Source organism: Rhinatrema bivittatum, chromosome 9, assembly GCF_901001135.1.
Source record: "Rhinatrema bivittatum chromosome 9, aRhiBiv1.1, whole genome shotgun sequence".
NCBI lineage: Eukaryota > Metazoa > Chordata > Amphibia > Gymnophiona > Rhinatrematidae > Rhinatrema > Rhinatrema bivittatum.
This window is the reverse complement of record NC_042623.1, coordinates 196,852,617-196,870,569: the sequence shown is the minus strand read 5'-3', so window position 1 is coordinate 196,870,569 and position 17,953 is coordinate 196,852,617. Positions and strand designations below refer to the sequence as shown.

Genomic DNA, 17,953 nt, shown 5'->3' with positions numbered 1-17,953 from the left:
TATTTCTGTTTTTGATTTATTGCACTGCACATGAGTGTGGGTTTTAGTGATTTCAAGTTCAATTTTTTGTCTGCATCTTATTATTTATACTTTATGGTCTACATTTGTGACTGAGGTGAGGTAAACTGCTACCTGGGAAAATGCCTTCTTCCTGTTGGGTTGAAGGCTTTTCTAATTTTGGTAGAGCCTGGAGATCTATGGGGCTGCTTGGGTGCTAAAAATGATGGCGTTTAAGCCTGCTGGATACTGAAATGCCTGCAGCAAGTGGTGGTGATTTGATTACTGTTTCAAGGACCTACCATGCCTCTCCATGCCTCACCTCCCATCTTCCAGCCCTCGTTGTGCTCGATAACTTTAAATGGGGTGCCAGCACAAACATGTTTGCTCACCACTGCTCTAGAATCAGGGAGATCCTGGATTATCTGCAAGGAGAACTGTTCTGTGAACTGGTAATTGAATCTACATGGGAGGGGGCGATGCTGGACAGTTTTCGAGGACCGTATTTCTGATGTTGTAGTGGATGATCATCTGGGAATAAAAAAAAAGTCTATACACAACCAGTGACCACCAGATGGTATAGAAACATAGAAACATAGAAATGACGGCAGAAGAAGACCAAACGGCCCATCCAGTCTGCCCAGCAAGCTTCACACATTTTTTTCTCATACTTATCTGTTTCTCTTAGCTCTTTGGTTCTATTTCCCTTCCACCCCACCATTAATGTAGAGAGCAGTGATGGAGCTGCATCCAAGTGAAATATCAAGCTTGATTAGTTAGGGGTAGTAGGGGAAGTAAGCGCCGCAATAAGCAAGCTACACCCATGCTTATTAGTTTTACCCAGACTATGTTATTCAGCCCTTATTGGTTTTTTTTCTTCTCCCCTGCCGTTGAAGCAGGGAGCTATGCTGGATATGCGTGTAGTATCAGTTTTTCTTCTCCCCTGCCGTTGAAGCAGGGAGCTATGCTGGATATGCGTGTAGTATCAGTTTTTCTTCTCCCCTGCCGTTGAAGCAGAGAGCTATGCTGGATATGCGTGAAGTATCAGTTTTTCTTCTCCCCTGCCGTTGAAGCAGGGAGCTATGCTGGATATGCGTGAAGTATCAGTTTTTCTTCTCCCCTGCCGTTGAAGCAGAGAGCTATGCTTGATATGCGTGAAGTATCAGTTTTTCTTCTCCCCTGCTGTTGAAGCAGAGAGCTATGCGTGAAGTATCAGTTTTTCTTCTCCCCTGCTGTTGAAGCAGAGAGCTATGCTGGATATGCGTGAAGTATCAGGCTTATTTGGTTTGGGGTAGTAACCGCCGTAACAAGCCAGCTACTCCCCGCTTTGTGAGTGCGAATCCTTTTTTCCACATTTCCTCTTGCTGTTGTAGCTTAGAGCGATGTTGGAGTCACAGTAACCATGTGTATGTTTATTGAATAAGGGTATTATCTCAGGCAGTAGCCGTCATTCTGGCGAGCCACCCACTCTTTATTGATGGCCTCTTGATTTTATGGATCCACAGTGTTTATCCCACGCCCCTTTGAAGTCCTTCACAGTTCTGGTCTTCACCACTTCCTTCGGAAGGGCATTCCAGGCATCCACCACCCTCTCCGTGAAGAAATACTTCCTGACATTGGTTCTGAATCTTCCTCCCTGGAGCTTCAAATCGTGACCCCTGGTTCTGCTGATTTTTTTCCTACGGAAAAGGTTTGTCGTTGTCTTTGGATCATTAAAACCTTTCAAGTATCTGAAAGTCTGTATCATATCACCTCTGCTCCTCTTTTCCTCCAGGGTGTACATATTTAGATTCTTCAATCTCTCCTCATAAGTCATTTGATGAAGACCTTCCACCTTTTTGGTCGCCCTTCTCTGGACCGCCTCCATCTTGTCTCTGTCTCTTCGGAGATACGGTCTCCAGAACTGAACACAATACTCCAGGTGAGGTCTCACCAAGGACCTGTACAAGGGGATAATCACTTCCCTTTTCTTACTCAATATTCCTCTCTCTATGCAGCCCAGCATTCTTCTGGCTTTAGCTATCGCCTTGTCACATTGTTTCGCCGACTTCAGATCATTAGACACCATCACCCCAAGGTCTCTCTCCTGCTCCGTGCACATCAGCCTTTCTCCCCCCATTGAATACAGTTCATTCGGATTTCCACTCCCCATATGCATGACTCTGCACTTCTTGGCATTGAATGTCAGCTGCCATATCTTCGACCACTCTTCCATCTTCCTTAAATGCTGTCTCATTCTCTCCACTCCTTCCGGCGTGTCCACTCTGTTGCAGATCTTAGTGTCATCCGCAAAAAGACATACCTTACCTTCTATCCCTTCCGCAATGTCGCTCACAAAGATATTGAAAAGGACCGGTCCCAACACCGATCCCTGCGGTACACCGCTTAAAACCGCTCTCTCTTCAGAGAGAGTTCCATTTACCATCACACATTGTCTTCTGTATAGTTCAGTATTAGGATGCAAGAGATGAAGGTTTATTCTAATGCAAGTGTCCTAGATTAAGAACATAAGAAATTGCCATGCTAGGTCAGACAAAGGGTCCATCAAGCCCAGCATCCTGTTTCCAACAAAGGCCAATCCAGGCCACAAGAACCTGGCAATTACCCAAACACTAAGAAGATCCCATGCTACTAATGCAATTAATAGCAGTGGCTATTCCCTAAGTAAACTTGATAAATAGCCATTAATGGACTTCTCCTCCAAGAACTTATCCAAACCTTTTTTGAACCCAGCTACACTAACTGCACTAACCACATCCTCTGGCAACAAATTCAAGAGCTTTATTGTGCGTTGAGTGAAAAAGAATCTTCTCCGATTAGTCTTAAATGTGCTACTTGCTAACTTCCTGGAATGCCCCCTAGTCCTTCTATTATTCGAAAGTGTAAATAACTGATTCACATCTACTCGTTCAAGACCTCTCATGATTTTAAAGACCTCTATCATATCCCTCCTCAGCCGTCTCTTCTCCAAGCTGAACAGCCCTAACCTCTTCAGCCTTTCCTCAGAGGGGAGCTGTTCCATCCCCTTTATGATTTTGGTTGCCCTTCTCTGTACCTTCTCCATTGCAACTATATCTTTTTTGAGATATGGTGACCAGAATTGTACACAGTATTCAAGGTGTGGTCTCACCATGGAGTGATATAGAGGCATTATGACATTTTCCGTTTTATTAACCATTCCCTTCCTAATAATTCCTAACATTCTGTTTGCTTTTTTGACTGCTGCAGCACACTGAGCTGAAGATTTAAAGGTATTATCCACTATGATTCCTAGATCTTTTTCCTGGGTGGTAGCTCCTAATATGGAACCTAACATCGTGTAACTACAGCAATGGTGGTTTTTCCCTATATGCAACACTCTGCACTTGTCCACATTAAATTTCATCTGCCATTTGGATGCCCAATCTTCCAGTCTTGCAAGGTCCTCCTGTAATGTATCACAATCCGCTTGTGAATTAACTATTCTGAATAATTTTGTATCATCTGCAAATTTGATAACCTCACTCGTCATATTCCTTTCCAGATCATGTATTTATTTATTTATTGAACAATGTGGGAAATATAATATAATTTGATTTAGGTTTCTAGATTTCTTTAGTGGTGGATTATCACAGTTTTATAAATTAAAAGAATAAAATAACTTTTTTCATACATTAAAATAAAGTAATTAAAGTAATGACTTTGCAACATGATGACAATAAATGATTACAAATAACAAAATGCTTCAGTGACCGATCACGGCTTGCGGCCCATTGAGTGGCGAGAGGCTGCAGAGTGAAACTTTGAGGCAATCATTGATGATATTGTCATCTGCTAGCATATAAGTTGCTTATTATATAGAATTTTCAGTATATGGGATTTGTATCCTCTTTCCTCTCTTTTTGCTGTATTGATTATTAATTGGAGAGGGTTTTTGCTTCTTTGTTGCTGTTTATTTATTTATTTACAGGTTTTTTTTTTTATACCGGTATTCGTGGGTACATCATATCGGTTTACAGAGAATTTAACAGAATTACAATAAACAAGGGAGGGGAGAACAGGGGAAGTCAAGGGACACGGAACGCTGTATCCAAAAGAACAAGGTGAAATGACTTTATCTGAATGTCTGTATCATATCACCCCTGCTCTTCCTTTCCTCCAGGGTATACATATTTAGATTCTTCAGTCTCTACTTATGTCATTCGATGAAGATCATCCACCTTTTTGATCGCCCTTCTCTGGACCGCCTCCATCCTGTCTCTCTCCCTTCGGAGATACGGTCTCCAGAACTGAGCACAGTACTCCAGGTGAGGCCTCACCAAGGACCTGTACAAGGGGATAATTACTTCCCTTTTCTTACTCGATATTCCTTTCTCTATGCAGCCCATCATTCTTCTGGCTTTAACTATTGCCTTGTCACATTGTTTCGCTGACTTCAGATCATTAGACACTATTACCCCAAGGTCTCTCTTCTGCTCCTAGCACATCAGCCCTTCACCCCCCATCAAAAACATTTCTTTCGGATTTCCACACCCCATATGCATGACTCTGCACTTCTTGGCATTGAATCTCAGCTGCCATAACTTTGACCAGTCTTCCAGCTTCCTTAAATCCTGTCTCATTTTCTCCACTCTTCCGGCATGTCCACTCTGTTGCAGATCTTAGTATCATCTGCAAATAGACAAACCTTACCTTCTATCCCATCCGCGATGTCGCTCACAAAGATATTGAACAGGACTGGTCCCAACATCGACCCTTGTGGCACTTCGCTCATCACCGCTCTCTCTTTAGAGTAACTTCCATTTACCATCACACATTGTCTTCTGTCCTTCAACCAGTTTGCTATCTAGGCCACCAACTTGGCACTCACTCCCAAGCTTCTCATTTTATTCACAAGCCTCCTGTGAGGGACCATATCAAAAGCTTTGCTAAAATCCAAGTAGATGACATCGAGTGCGCTTCCTCGATCCAATTCCTTAGTCACCCAATCAAAAAAGTCAATTAGATTTGTCTGACAGGACCTTCCCTTGGTGAAACCAAGCTGCCTCTCGTCCATCAATTCTGCTGCTTGTAGATAGTTCACAATTCTTTCCTTCAGCAGCGACTCCATTACTTTTCCCACCACCGAGGTGAGGCTAAGTGGCCTGTAGTTTCCAGCCTCCTCTCTGCTCCCACTCTTGTGAAGCGGGACCACTGTCGCTCTTCTCCAATCACTCAGCACCACTCCCGTTTCCAGGGATCTATTGAACAGGTCACACAGCAGAGCCGCCAGCACATCTCTGAGCTCCCTCAGTATCCTGGGATGAACTTCATCAGGCCCCATGGCTTTGATCACCTTCAGTTTTCCTATCTCTTCCTATACATTCTCTTCCATAAACGGAGTTTCATCCATTCCACTCCCCTCCAGTTTCTTGTTAACTAGCGACGGTCCTTTTCCGGGGTCGTCTTTAGTGAACACAGAACTGAAGTATTCGTTTAATATTTCTGCCATTTCTTCATCTGTCTCCACCCATTGATCCTTTTCACCTTTCAGTTTCACTATACCACTTTGGACTTTTCTCCTTTCACTGATGTATCTGAAAAATGTTTTGTCACCTCACTTTACCTCTTTGGCAATCCTTTCTTCCGCTTGATTTTTCGCTTTCTTGATTACTTTCTTCCTCTCCCTCAGTTCCACCAGATATTCTTCCTTGTGATCCTCCCTTTGGGATTTTTTATATTTCTTAAACACTGTTCTTTTATCTTTTATTTTATCAGCCACCTCTTTTGTGAACCAGATAGGTTTCATTCTTTTCTTGCATATATATTAGTCACTTTGGTAATTGCTCCTTTTAGTTTGGCCCACTATTGTTCCACATCTCTCGTTTTCTCCCAGCCTTTTAGTTCTTCCTCCAGGTACTTTCCCATTTCATCAAAGTCCATGTTTTTGAAACACAAAACCTGGGTCTTTGTGCGACTTCTCTGTATCCTGTTAGTGATATGAAACCATACCGTTTGATGATCACTGGTGCTGAGGTGGGTGCCGCACAAATGTACGCCTGATTTTATAACTTGCGTGCGCAGCTGCGTGCATGTTATTAAATCTGGGGTCAGAATGCGCAAAGGGGTGCACACTAATGCACCTTGCCTGTGCCGAGCCCTAAGGGAGCCCTGATGGCTTTCCCCGTTCCCTCCGAGGCCGCTCCGAGAGAACTTTCCTTCCACCCCCCACCTTCCCCTCCCTTCACCTACCTAACCCGCCCCCAGCCCTATCTAAACCCCCCCCTAACCTTGTTTAATGTTGCGCCTGCCTGTGGGCAAGTGTAGGTTGTGCATGCCTGCCGAGTGCCGGCGCGCGATCCTCCTGGCATGGCCACTGTGCCGGAGGCCTCTGTCCCGCCCCTCCCCTGCCTTGCCCTTTGCACATATGTCCCGGGGTTTTGTGAATTCTGGGGCTTGCGCGTGTTGCCCGGCCTATGCAAAATAGGCTCGGTGCACGCAGGAGCGGTTACGTGAGTAAATCCTTTGAAAATCTGGCCCTTAATGTTCATATAAGATGTAGTCTGCTGGTTAAAAATGCCAATCAAACTAATGACATCCACTTGATATTATCGTTCATACCTTGCGGAAAGAAAGAAGTTAATTTAAAAATCCAGTGTTGTTCCTTGTAATTTAATCTCCTCCTCGATCCGAGGGGATTACTACATCTAAAATAGTCCAATGGAGATGTTAAAAAAAATATGTCCATGTTGCAAACAGTGTTTAACTATAGGCACATCTAATTTCTTTGTATATAATCTATTGCGGTGTTCTCGTAAACAAATTTTTATCGGTCTTGTGCTGCATCTGACATAAAGTTGCGGACTTTATGTCAGATGCACAACATTCTGAGAATTATAATCGGTGGTAAAAGGTTTCTTATAGATTCTTTTGGTAATAGGATCTTGCCACATGTTCCCTTCTAAAGTAGTAGAGCACATATCACAGGAACTGCAGGAATGATGTCCCTGATGGGATGATGTATCTGCCACATTGACAGGTGATGGTAACAACGCATGAATAATCTGATTTCTAATACTAGGTCCCCTCTTAAAAGAAATTAAGGGTTCATCTGAAAAAATGGTGTGGAACTGAAGTACACGCCAGTGTTGTCGGATACTATGGGCTATTAATGTAGCTTTAGAGCTGGAATACTCCAAAAATAAGAGAGATGCTTCAGGAGGTGGAATATTCAACTGAGGCGTAGAAATAGTAGCAAGTGTACCAGCTGAGGGAATATAAAAGAATTTTTCAATAGATGGAATATATTCTTTAGAAATTTTTAAAATTTCAAGATAGAATTTTCTCAAAAGCTCCCTATGGGACATTAGGGGACACTCAGGAAAGTTGAGAAATCTAAGATTACACCTATGCATATAATTACCCATAGTCTCTATCTTACAGTGCAAAAGTTGATTATTATTGATTAAGGAAAGCTGAGAATTCTGTAAAGAATCACATTTCTGATGAAGATCTCGTTACTCCATTTCATTTCATATTATTAACGTTATTTTCTTTCATTTTATTAACCTATCCAACCGCCCTATGGACCCTTTATTCTTCTACTACATTCCCATCTTGTTCCTTCACCTCCCTGTTCCATGTAACTTATTTTTCACTTTCTAAATCATGTTGTATTAACCCCATTATATGTAAACCGATGTGATATGCAAATGAATGTCGGTATAAAAAAGTTTTAAATAAATAAATACCCTCTATTTCAACAAACGTCTGAGAATGCTCTTCAATTTCTTAAAGAGGCCTCCCCCATGACCCCCAACATTGCATCAATTTTTGTGGAAATGTTTTCCTCCGAAGTAACTATCACTGTCCATAGAGTATCCAGTGTGACAACTGCAGACTTAAGAGGGGCTAGAACCCAGCTACCCATCCTCTCAATACCTAATCCAACTAGCCATCAACAACTAGCCAACTAGCCATCAACTAGCCATCAACAACTTGCTCACGAGCCTCAATCTGATTCTAAATCAAAGCAAAACAGAATACCTACTCATCTCCCAAGACGGAACCCACACACATCCCAGTACCATCTTGTCTTCTCAATTAACAATGTCCACACAAGTCAGAAATCTAGGGGTTATCCTTGATAATCAAATGAATTACAGATCTCTCATAAATAATATCGTAAAGGATGGATTCTTCAAATTACAAGTTTTGAAAAGGTTGAGACCTCTCCTCCATTTCCAAGATTTCCGTTTAGTGCTGCAAGCTATCATTCTCACAAAAATAGATTATTGCAACTCGCTTCTACTAGGCCTCCCCGCTAACGCCATAAAACCCCTACAGATGCTGCAAAACGCAGCAGCAAGGATCTTAACCAAGTCCAATAAAAGAGACCACATATCACCTATTTTGAAAACCCTACACTGACTACCCGTGAAATTCAGAATACTATTCAAAGTGCTCTCAATAACCCACAAGGCTCTACACAATTTGGCACCACTCGAGCTCAAAATCCCTCTCCGATTCCACACCTCCTCCAGACCAGTAAGACAAGCCTATAAAAACAACCTACATACACTACCGATGAAGTCAGCATTAAGCAAAAGAGCCTTCTCTACAGCGGGCCCCAAAATCTGGAACTCTCTCCCACCAGAACTCAGAGCAGTGCAATGCTCATCTACATTTAAAAAAAGACTCAAGACTTGGTTGTTCAACCAAGCTTTCCCATAACAGCTTCCTGTGGAACATCTCGGCCAATGATTACCCACCTGAGAGCTATTTAGATCATCTATAGAACTCACTTAATCTATGGCAGTCGAAGACATAACCTAGTCTTATAATTAGCAACTGTTTATTTAACTTAGGCCTCCCCTTATAATTAGCAACTGTTTATTTAACCTACATTAGGCACTGTATCTTTTACTTATACCTAAATTAGGCAATGTATCTTTACTGGTTAACCCCATATTTACTTATCCAAGTTATATCGACCTGTTCTTTGTAAGACATTTACTTGTCAATGTTATTGTTCTGTTAAAATGTAAACCGAATTGATCAGTAATTCTGTTATTGGAAAGTCGGTATATAAAAATGCTAAATAAATAAATAAATAATCCTGCAGAAACAGATGAAATTGCAACCCTCTAATTGATCCCCAGCCCCCAAAGAGGTAGAGGAGGTAGCCTGTGGTGTGGCAGGCCCATCTGGGCTAAGTGAGATCACAGTTTCACTGGGAGCAGGAGCCAAAGCTCCAAGTTCCTCTTGACCCTGATCTACCTGGGCTGCATAAATGAATCCAGTGTTGTCAGAGTTAAAGAAGAAGCACCTTCCGATGCCAACGGCAACACTCGAATGATGCCTTTACGCTTCTTGCCCATCCCAAGGCTGGTTCCAAAAGGAAAACTGCTCACTAAAAAAGCGGCGATAAGGGGCACGTCCCTTTGGCCCTTGGCTTAGGTGTGCCAGCGTTGGCGCACCGTAGTCGCTGTCCTTTTATGCTCCGCAGCCCTCAGATGTCATGGGAGGGTGGGGGCCAACTTTGGGGAAACTCCGGTCAGCGTCGCCAGGTCCAGCAGGCAAGACTTCCTCTCTGGATGCCGCAGTCGCTGTTTTTTTGTGCTCCTGGTAGCGCTCTGATGTCTTGGGAGGGCGGGACCCAACTTCGGGAACCTACAGTCAGCGTCGCCAGGTCCAGCAGGCAGGACTCCCCTATCATTAGCATTAACATTTTCTGTTAGGATTAATAGTTGCTGATAATATGTGTATTTCTTTATTCCCATAAAAAATGTTTTCAGCTTTTTCTCCGAAGTGCTTCTTCTTGTTGCCTCACTCAGTTCATAAATAAATAAAATAAACACTCTAGCTAAATAATTAGCAAAGTTGCATAGCTTTTCTTGTTAAACTTTAAATTAGCTAGTGCTCTCTGGTTACTATGTACTATATGTACATTTAAAAACAGTGGCAACTGAGGTTGATACTTAATTGAAAGGAGACTTGTAAAATTCAGTTATTTGAAATCACTCACTGAATTAATAATGATTGCATAATCATGTTTGCCTGTAAAATAAAAGCATTTAAGTGATTGATTTTGTTTAGGTAACAATTTAACAAGGTAAAGAATTTGCAAACATTTGCTCCTTGAAAAGAAAATGCAACTTGCATTGATTGAAAAATGTTGTCTGTCTCTTTTCAAGGCAATAAAACAAACACAAAGATGAAACAAAATAGAGGGAGGGTAAACCTCAAAGCCATTTTCAAAGGTAAAACTGTGCTTTATCTTTGGAAATGGACTTTTAAAAATGTGTCCACCTAATAAGCAAGTAAAATACATGCATACATGCATACTTTTGCCTGCAGCATGAAGAGGTGCTCTTGTTGGCGGGATTTGAAATTTCAGCATTTTTCCTGGTAAAGCAAATGTTGCTTACCTGATGTAACAGGTGTTCTCACAGGACAGCAGGATGTTAGTCCTCACAAATGGGTGACATCGAGGATGGAGCCCACCACGGAAAACTTCTGTCAAAGTTTAAACAGAACTTTGACTGGCCCCTACTGGGCATGCCCAGCAAGGCACTGACCCTGCAGCCAGCAGGGGTCTCCCTTCAGTCTGATTTTCAAAGCTACAGGCAGTGCCTAGAAAGTAAAAATAAAACGAACCCAACACCGCGGGGTGGCGGGCGGGTTTCGTGAGGACTAACATCCTGCTGTCCTGTGAGAACACCTGTTACATCAGGTAAGCAACATTTGCTTTCTCACAGGACAAGCAGGATGGTTGTCCTCACAAATGGGTGAGTACCAAGCTGAGGATGTCCTGGCTTGCACCAAATGCACCCAACGACGTGCAACAGGCACAACAACTGGGGTGGAATTTGGGAAAGGGCATCCGCACCCTACTGGGAAGGAGGAAGGGTGTTGGTACATCATGTTGGAAAAAGGTTACGCAAGACAGATTGGCCGAAGATGGAGTCCTGTCTTCCAGCCTTGTCCAAACAATAGTGGGCTGCAAAGGTATGGAGAGAACTCCAGGTTGCAGCCCTGCAGATGTCAGGAAGCGGCACCGATCGAAGGTGTGCTACTGAAGTCGCCATGGCCCTCACAGAGTGTGCTTTGACACGGTCTTGGAAAGGAATGCCAGCTTGCTGATAACAGAAGGAAATGCAGTCCGCCAACCAGGAGGAAAGAGCCTGTTTACCCACAGGTTGTCCTAACTTGTTAGGATGGAAGGAGACAAACAATTGAGTGCTCTTTCTGTGAGCAACTGTACGGTCTAGATAAAACGCTAGAGCTCGTTTACAGTCTAGGGTATGCAGAGTCTGTTCCCCAGAGTTGGAATGGGGCCTGGGAAAGAAGATAGGTAGTATGATGGATTGATTGATATGAAATTCAGAAACTACCTTGGGTAAAAATTTAGGGTGAGTGCGGAGTACCGCCCTGTCCTGCAGGAGTTTAGTGTAAGGCGGATAGGTGACTAAGGCCTGTAACTCACTAACCCTGCGAGCTGAAGTAATAGCCAACAGGAATAATACTTTCCATGTGAGATACTTCAATTCACAGGAGTGCAGAGGTTCGAAAGGTGGTTTCATAAGACGACCAAGAACCAGATTAAGGTCCCAAGATGGGGCCGGAGGACGTAAGGGTGGCTTCAGATGGAGTAAGCCCTTAAGAAAGCGTGTTACTAGGGGTTGTACTGAAATAGGAGTACCCCCAATACCTTTATGGAAGGCGGCTACCGCACTGACATGCATTCTGATAGAAGAGGTTTTAAGACCTGATTCAGAGAGATGCCATAAATAGTCCAAGAATTTGGAGAGTGGACAGGAAAGGGGATCAAGGGACTGAGAAGTGCACCATGATGTGTACCTTTTCCATTTGTATGAGTAAGACTTTCTTGTGGAAGGCTTTCGTGAAGCTATCAGGACCCGAGAAACTGAATCCGAAAGGTGAAATGGTTGAAGGACTAACCTTTCAACATCCATGCCGTCAGGGACAAGGCTTGGAGGTTGGGATGGAGGAGGCATCCGTCGTTTTGAGTGAGAAGATGCGGGTCCATTCCCAGAGGAATGTGCCTGCGGATGGAGAGATCCTGGAGTATTGGAAACCATACTTGGCGTGGCCAGTAAGGTGCTATCAGGATCATGGTTCCTCCGTCCTGGCGTAGCTTCACGAGAGTCTTTGACACAAGAGGAAGTGGAGGGAATGCATAGAGTAGACCAGTTGTCCACTTGAGGGAGAATGCATCCCTCGGCCGAGAGTGCTGGCTCTGAATGAGAGAGCAGTAATCGTCCACTTTGTGGTTCTGAGGGGACGCAAAGAGGTCTATGCGGGGAGAACCCCACTTGTGAAACAGAGAGGTCGCTACCAGAGGATCGAGTGACCACTCGTGTGGTTGGAAGACACGGCTCAGCTGGTCTGCCAATACATTGTCTACTCCCGGCAAGTAAGTGGCCCTGAGGTACATGGAGTGGGAGAGGGCTTCCGCCCAGATCTGCGCAGCTTCCTGACACAGAAGGAAGGAACCTGTGCCTCCCTGCTTGTTTATGTACCACATGGCCACTTGGTTGTCCGTCTGGATTAAGATTATCTGATGGAATAGATGATCTTTGAAAGTTCGGAGCGCATAGCGGATTGCTCGAAGTTCCAGGAAATTGATCTGGTGTTTGGCTTCCTCTTTGGACCATAACCCTTGGGTTTGGAAGTCGTCCACATGGGCTCCCCAACCGATGTGAGAAGCGTCGGTGGTTAGGATTACTTGCGGATCCGGTGGAAGAAAGGGTAAGCCCTGAAGGAGGTTGACCTGAGTCGTCCACCAGGTTAAGGATAGGCGTAGCGCCTGTGTGACTGTGATAATGGAGGACAGAGGCTGAAAAGCTTGAATCCATTGGTGTCGTAGAGTCCATTGCGTTACTCTCATGGCTAGTCGGGTCATGGGAGTGACTTGAACCGAGGATGCCATGTGTCCTAGGAGAATGAGGAACTGGCGAGCCGTGGCAGTGTGTTGCGACTGGAGCTGGCGAGCTAAGGACATGAGAGTGTGGACTCGTTGAATTGGAAGGTAGGCTTTTGCCTGTAAGGTGTCCAAGTCTGCCCCAATGAAGGATAAGGTCTGAGATGGGACCAAGCAAGATTTCTCGTAATTGACAAGAAACCCTAAGGAAAGGAGTGTGTGAATTGTCAATTTTAGGGAGGATTGAGCAAACTGAGGGGTAGAGGCCCTGATGAGCCAATCGTCCAGGTAGGGGTAGACGTGGACACCTTCCTTCCTGAGAAATGCTGCTAGTACTACGAGACACTTGGTAAAGACTCGTGGAGCAGATGCCAGACCAAAAGGCAGTACCCGGTATTGATAATGGTCGTGGCCTATCAGAAAACGCAGATACTTGCGATGAGATTGCGTTATCGCAATGTGGGTATAAGCGTCCTTGAGGTCGAGAGAGCACAGCCAATCCCCCTTTTGCAACAGAGGGAGCAAGGCGCCCAGGGTTACCATCTTGAACTTTTCTTTTTGCAGATACTTGTTGAGGGCTCGAAGGTCCAGAATTGGACGAAGTCCCCCTGATTTCTTTGGTATTAGGAAGTATCTGGAATAGAATCCTTTCCCTTGTTGACAAGGAGGGACGGGTTCTATAGCATTTGATTGTAGAAGAAGGAATACTTCTTGTTGTAATTGAGTCAAATGGCTGGTTAGACTCCATGCCTGAAGGGGCGGGGAGTCTGGCGGAAGTGTTATAAAGTTGAGGTGGTAACCCTGTGCGATAATTGCTAGCACCCACTGATCTGAGGTGATCTGTTTCCAACGGTGTAAGAAGTGGTACAGACGACCTCCCACAGGGATGTGTGGAAGAGGGAGTTGGCTTGTGCTCAATACAGGGAAGTCAAAGGCCCGCCGCAGGCCCAGGAGGTGGGGCTACAGTAGGCCTTTGCTTTCGCGGCTGACGAGGCTGAGGCCTGTTAGAGGACCGTACAGGACGAGCCCTAGTTGACGGAGGGTAGTAGCGACGTGGTCGAAAGAACGACTTTTTAGAGTCCTTCTTTTGCGGTTGCTTGGAGGTCACCTCAGGTGGGATAGACGAGAGTTGTTTCAACGTCTCATGGTGGTCTTTTAACTCTGCCACAATCTGTTGAATTTGTTCTCCAAACAAATTGTCGCCTAAGCAGGGTAAATCAGCAAGACGATCCTGGACCTCTGGGCGAAGGTTGGATGACTTTAACCAAGCCCAGCATCTGGCTGAGATGGCTGTGGCTGAAACCTTCGTGGAAGCATCGAATATATCGTAGGCAGTCCTAATCTCGTGCTTCCCTGCCTCAAATCCCTTGTGAAGAAGGGCTTGAAGTTGCGGTTGGTACTGGTCCGGTAACGTGTCAGCGTAGTCTTGCATCTGCTTAAGGATAGCTCTGTTGTATTGAGTCATATAGAGCTGATATGAAGCTATGCGTGAAATCAACATAGCTCCATGGTACACTTTTCGTCCCACACTATCCAGGAACTTGTTGTCCCTGGTAGGTGGGGTAGAAGAGTGTGGCTTAAGACGCTTGGCCTTCTTCTGCGCAGACTCAACTACAACAGAGCGATGATCCAGTTGAGGCTTTTGGAAACCTGGTGCTGACTGGACAAGGTATGTGGAGTCAGCTTTCTTATTAACTGGAGACACCGATGAAGGAGATTCCCAGTTTTTCTTGAGCAGATCCAAAAACACCTGGTGTATAGGGATGGAAGCGATGATTTTTGGAGCATCCAGAAATTGAAGTAGTTCCATCATCTGGTGTCTATCATCGGCTTCAGATTGTAACTGAAAAGGTACAACTTCTGACATCTCTTTTACAAAATTAATGAAAGAGAGATCCTCAGGAGGAGATCTTTTTCTACTCTCTGTAGGAGATGGCGGCGAAGGCAAATCTGTGTCAGAAGATGTATCATCATCATCACCCCAGGTATCATAGGGATCATGTGGGGCTTGTAGCCCCGATGGACCTGGCTGAGGTTCTGAGGGCATCGATGGAAACCGAGGTGGAATCGGTGCCGTAGGTGGAATCAGAAATGGCATCGATGGCTTCGGTGCTGCCGATGGAATCGGTGCCTGGCGCGGAATCGATGGAGCTGAAGGATATATCGGTGGAGATATGCCAGGAGGTACCGATGGAACCACCCCGGAAGGGGGAATTCGAAACGGTGTTTCTCCTGCCGATGAGAATCCAGTCGGAGACGGTGGTGTTGTCGATGGCACTGGAATCACCGATGGAAGGGCCGTCATGAGCGCCTCCATACGGCTGAGTAGCAGTGCTAACGCTTGTACCAACGGCTCGGTGGTCGGTTCCCTCCTCGGTGGCGAAGCCGGTGCCGGTGTCGGTGCTGGGGGCGGCACTGGAACCGGTGCCGGAGACGGTGCCGATGGAGGTTGTAATTTCTTCATCGCTTTCTCGATGGCCTCCTGGACCAGCCGGTCCAGTTCTGCCCAGAGACCAGGGGTAACTATACCCGGCTCAACGGGAGAGGGAGGCTGAGGCAGGGCCGGAAGTACCACCGTAACTGGTGGGATCACGGCCCCCGCACCCCGGGAGGGTGAGGGTTTCCTCGATGCCGGCGAACGAGACGTGGAGGGTGTCCGGTCTGTTCGCGGCTTCTTTGTCGGTGGCTCGGCTTGAACAGAGGTCGATGGCTGTGGATCCTCGACAGGCCGAGACTTGTGCCGTCGATGGCGATGCTTTTCTTTCCGATCCCCTCGCCCATCCGGGGAAGGGACGGGAGTCGACGGCCGAGAAGCGATCGATGGCGGACGGTCACCGGAGGGTTGGCGATGATGGTACAACTTCGACGGTGCCGGTTCCGATGACGTCGATGCTATCGATGGCGTTGGGGTGGGTGCATGGAAGAGGAGCCCCATCTTCTCCATCCTGGCTTTGCGACCCTTGGGTGTCATTAAGGCACACTTGGTGCAAGTCAGGACATCATGCTCACTACCCAAACACATTACACAAACCCTGTGGGGGTCTGTGATGGACATAGTCCGGGTACAATCCGGACAATGGCGGAACCCCGTTGCCATGGCTGGAAGCCAAAATTTAGGCTGGGGATCGGTAAGTGCCAACAGGCCTCAAGGGCCAAAATCGACGGCAGTCGATGGAAGAAGGCAAAAAACTTACCGGGTTCCGAAAGATGACTAAAAAATTTGTCGAAGGGAGACCCCTGAGGGGCAAATTTTCTAAGGAAATTAATTTCCAGATTCCTGTCAGGAACGTGGTTAGAGAGCTCCTTTCACCGCGTGGCAACTGCTGCGCGGAAAAAAGAAGACTGAAGGGAGACCCCTGCTGGCTGCAGGGTCAGTGCCTTGCTGGGCATGCCCAGTAGGGGCCAGTCAAAGTTCTGTTTAAACTTTGACAGAAGTTTTCCGTGGTGGGCTCCATCCTCGATGTCACCCATTTGTGAGGACAACCATCCTGCTTGTCCTGTGAGAAAAATATGTGCACATAATAGCAGGTGTAATAGTGTGCAGGTAGGTTTGTTTGGATAATGTTCAAAGGGCAAATACATACGTACATTCCCTTTGAATACTGGTGTAAAGTCTGTGGATAAAACATACCTGCAGATTTTACGCCAATGTGGGCAATTACAAATGTATAATGTATACATACTTAACAAGAAACATTAAGATCATTAAAATGGAGCTGAAGATAACTTAATGAAATGAAAGACACTTTGTATAAGTTTGCAGGTTGTATTTTGTCTGTCTTCCCAAACAGCATGCCCTTTTTTTGTAGTCGTATTCTGAAGAAAGTCAGCTTGACAGAGGACTTCCTGTCAAATCTGTAAACATGAAAAGTGAATGCAGAGCTTTCTCACTTGTAGTGGTTAGGGGGAGAGCCATTCGAAGATTGCATATAATGATCACAAGGTGCATGTAGAACTCATTCAAAGATGGTATAACAGCCCCTGTGCAATGTTCCACATTATTATTATTATTATTTTTTTTTTTTTTACTTGCCATTAGCTCTTGTCATTCCAGCTCTTCAGAAAAAAATCCTGACAAAGTTTCTAAATAAAGGGCAGTAGGGCGGGAGAATATAGGCAGAAGAAGTAAGATTAAAAACTGCTGTTCATAATAACCAGACTACTTAATCTTATTTCTAAAATGTTGTCATGGTGTGAGAAAGCATGGTGTATTCAGAGCATCAAGTGTTTTAATTTATTTTTGAACTATGGGAACATCTGCTAATTTAAGGGAATGCATTTGCCTATAGTGTAATAGCATTCAAGTCCCGAATTACAGGAGTAGGTATGACTTTTTCCCAATAGCGGTATTTTAAGGCGTTGGTTGTCACCGTCATCTGATTGTAAGTGGTAGTGGCTCATGTTTCTCTTATTTTGTCATTCATGTACTTCTTATGAATGTTTTTTTATTGTTTTCCTCAAAGAATTTGCCTATCATGGAATATAAAAGCGGAAATAAATATTAGTGAAAAGCAGAAATAGAGGACTGATTTCTATACACTAATTTCCTTCTTGATGGTCTGTTCTCAGTTGGCTATAGATCCCTGTGCAAACAGTCCGTGCCGCCATGGAAACTGCGCCACCCATGGAGGAAGCTATATTTGCCTTTGCAACGAAGGATATGGAGGCAAGAACTGCGAACAGTCATTGCGCAACCCTCCCGTCTCTGGTTGGACAGAATCTTTGGCACCAAGTCAACTTAGGCCGGCCTCGTCAACGCAGGAGCCTGATGTTGTTCTACCTCGATCACGAGCAACAGTAACCCTTCCTACTTGGCAACCGAAAGCAGGACAGAAGGTTGTGGATCTGAAATGGGATGAGATAGAGGTAAAAAAAACATTTTGTTCTCTAACATTATTTTAAAGAAAAGTACATATTTTATATCTACAGTAAATGTTTTTTGTTTTTTTTTACTACTGTATTTAAAACAGCACTCGTGATCTTGTTAAAATCATTAGGTTGGCACTTTGAAAAATAGAGCACGTTGTTATAATTAAAGGTGTACACTTTTTA

At 44.8% G+C, this 17,953-nt stretch overlaps 1 protein-coding gene across 1 annotated transcript in view; it reads left to right on the top strand.

The window, feature by feature from the left end:
- Positions 1-17,953, top strand: part of DNER (delta/notch like EGF repeat containing) — a 653,505-nt gene that overhangs the window by 298,715 nt on the left and 336,837 nt on the right. The window contains exon 2 of the mRNA XM_029616218.1: positions 17,471-17,767. Coding sequence (XP_029472078.1) covers positions 17,471-17,767 — 297 coding nt within the window. The remainder of the gene's footprint in view (positions 1-17,470; positions 17,768-17,953) is intronic.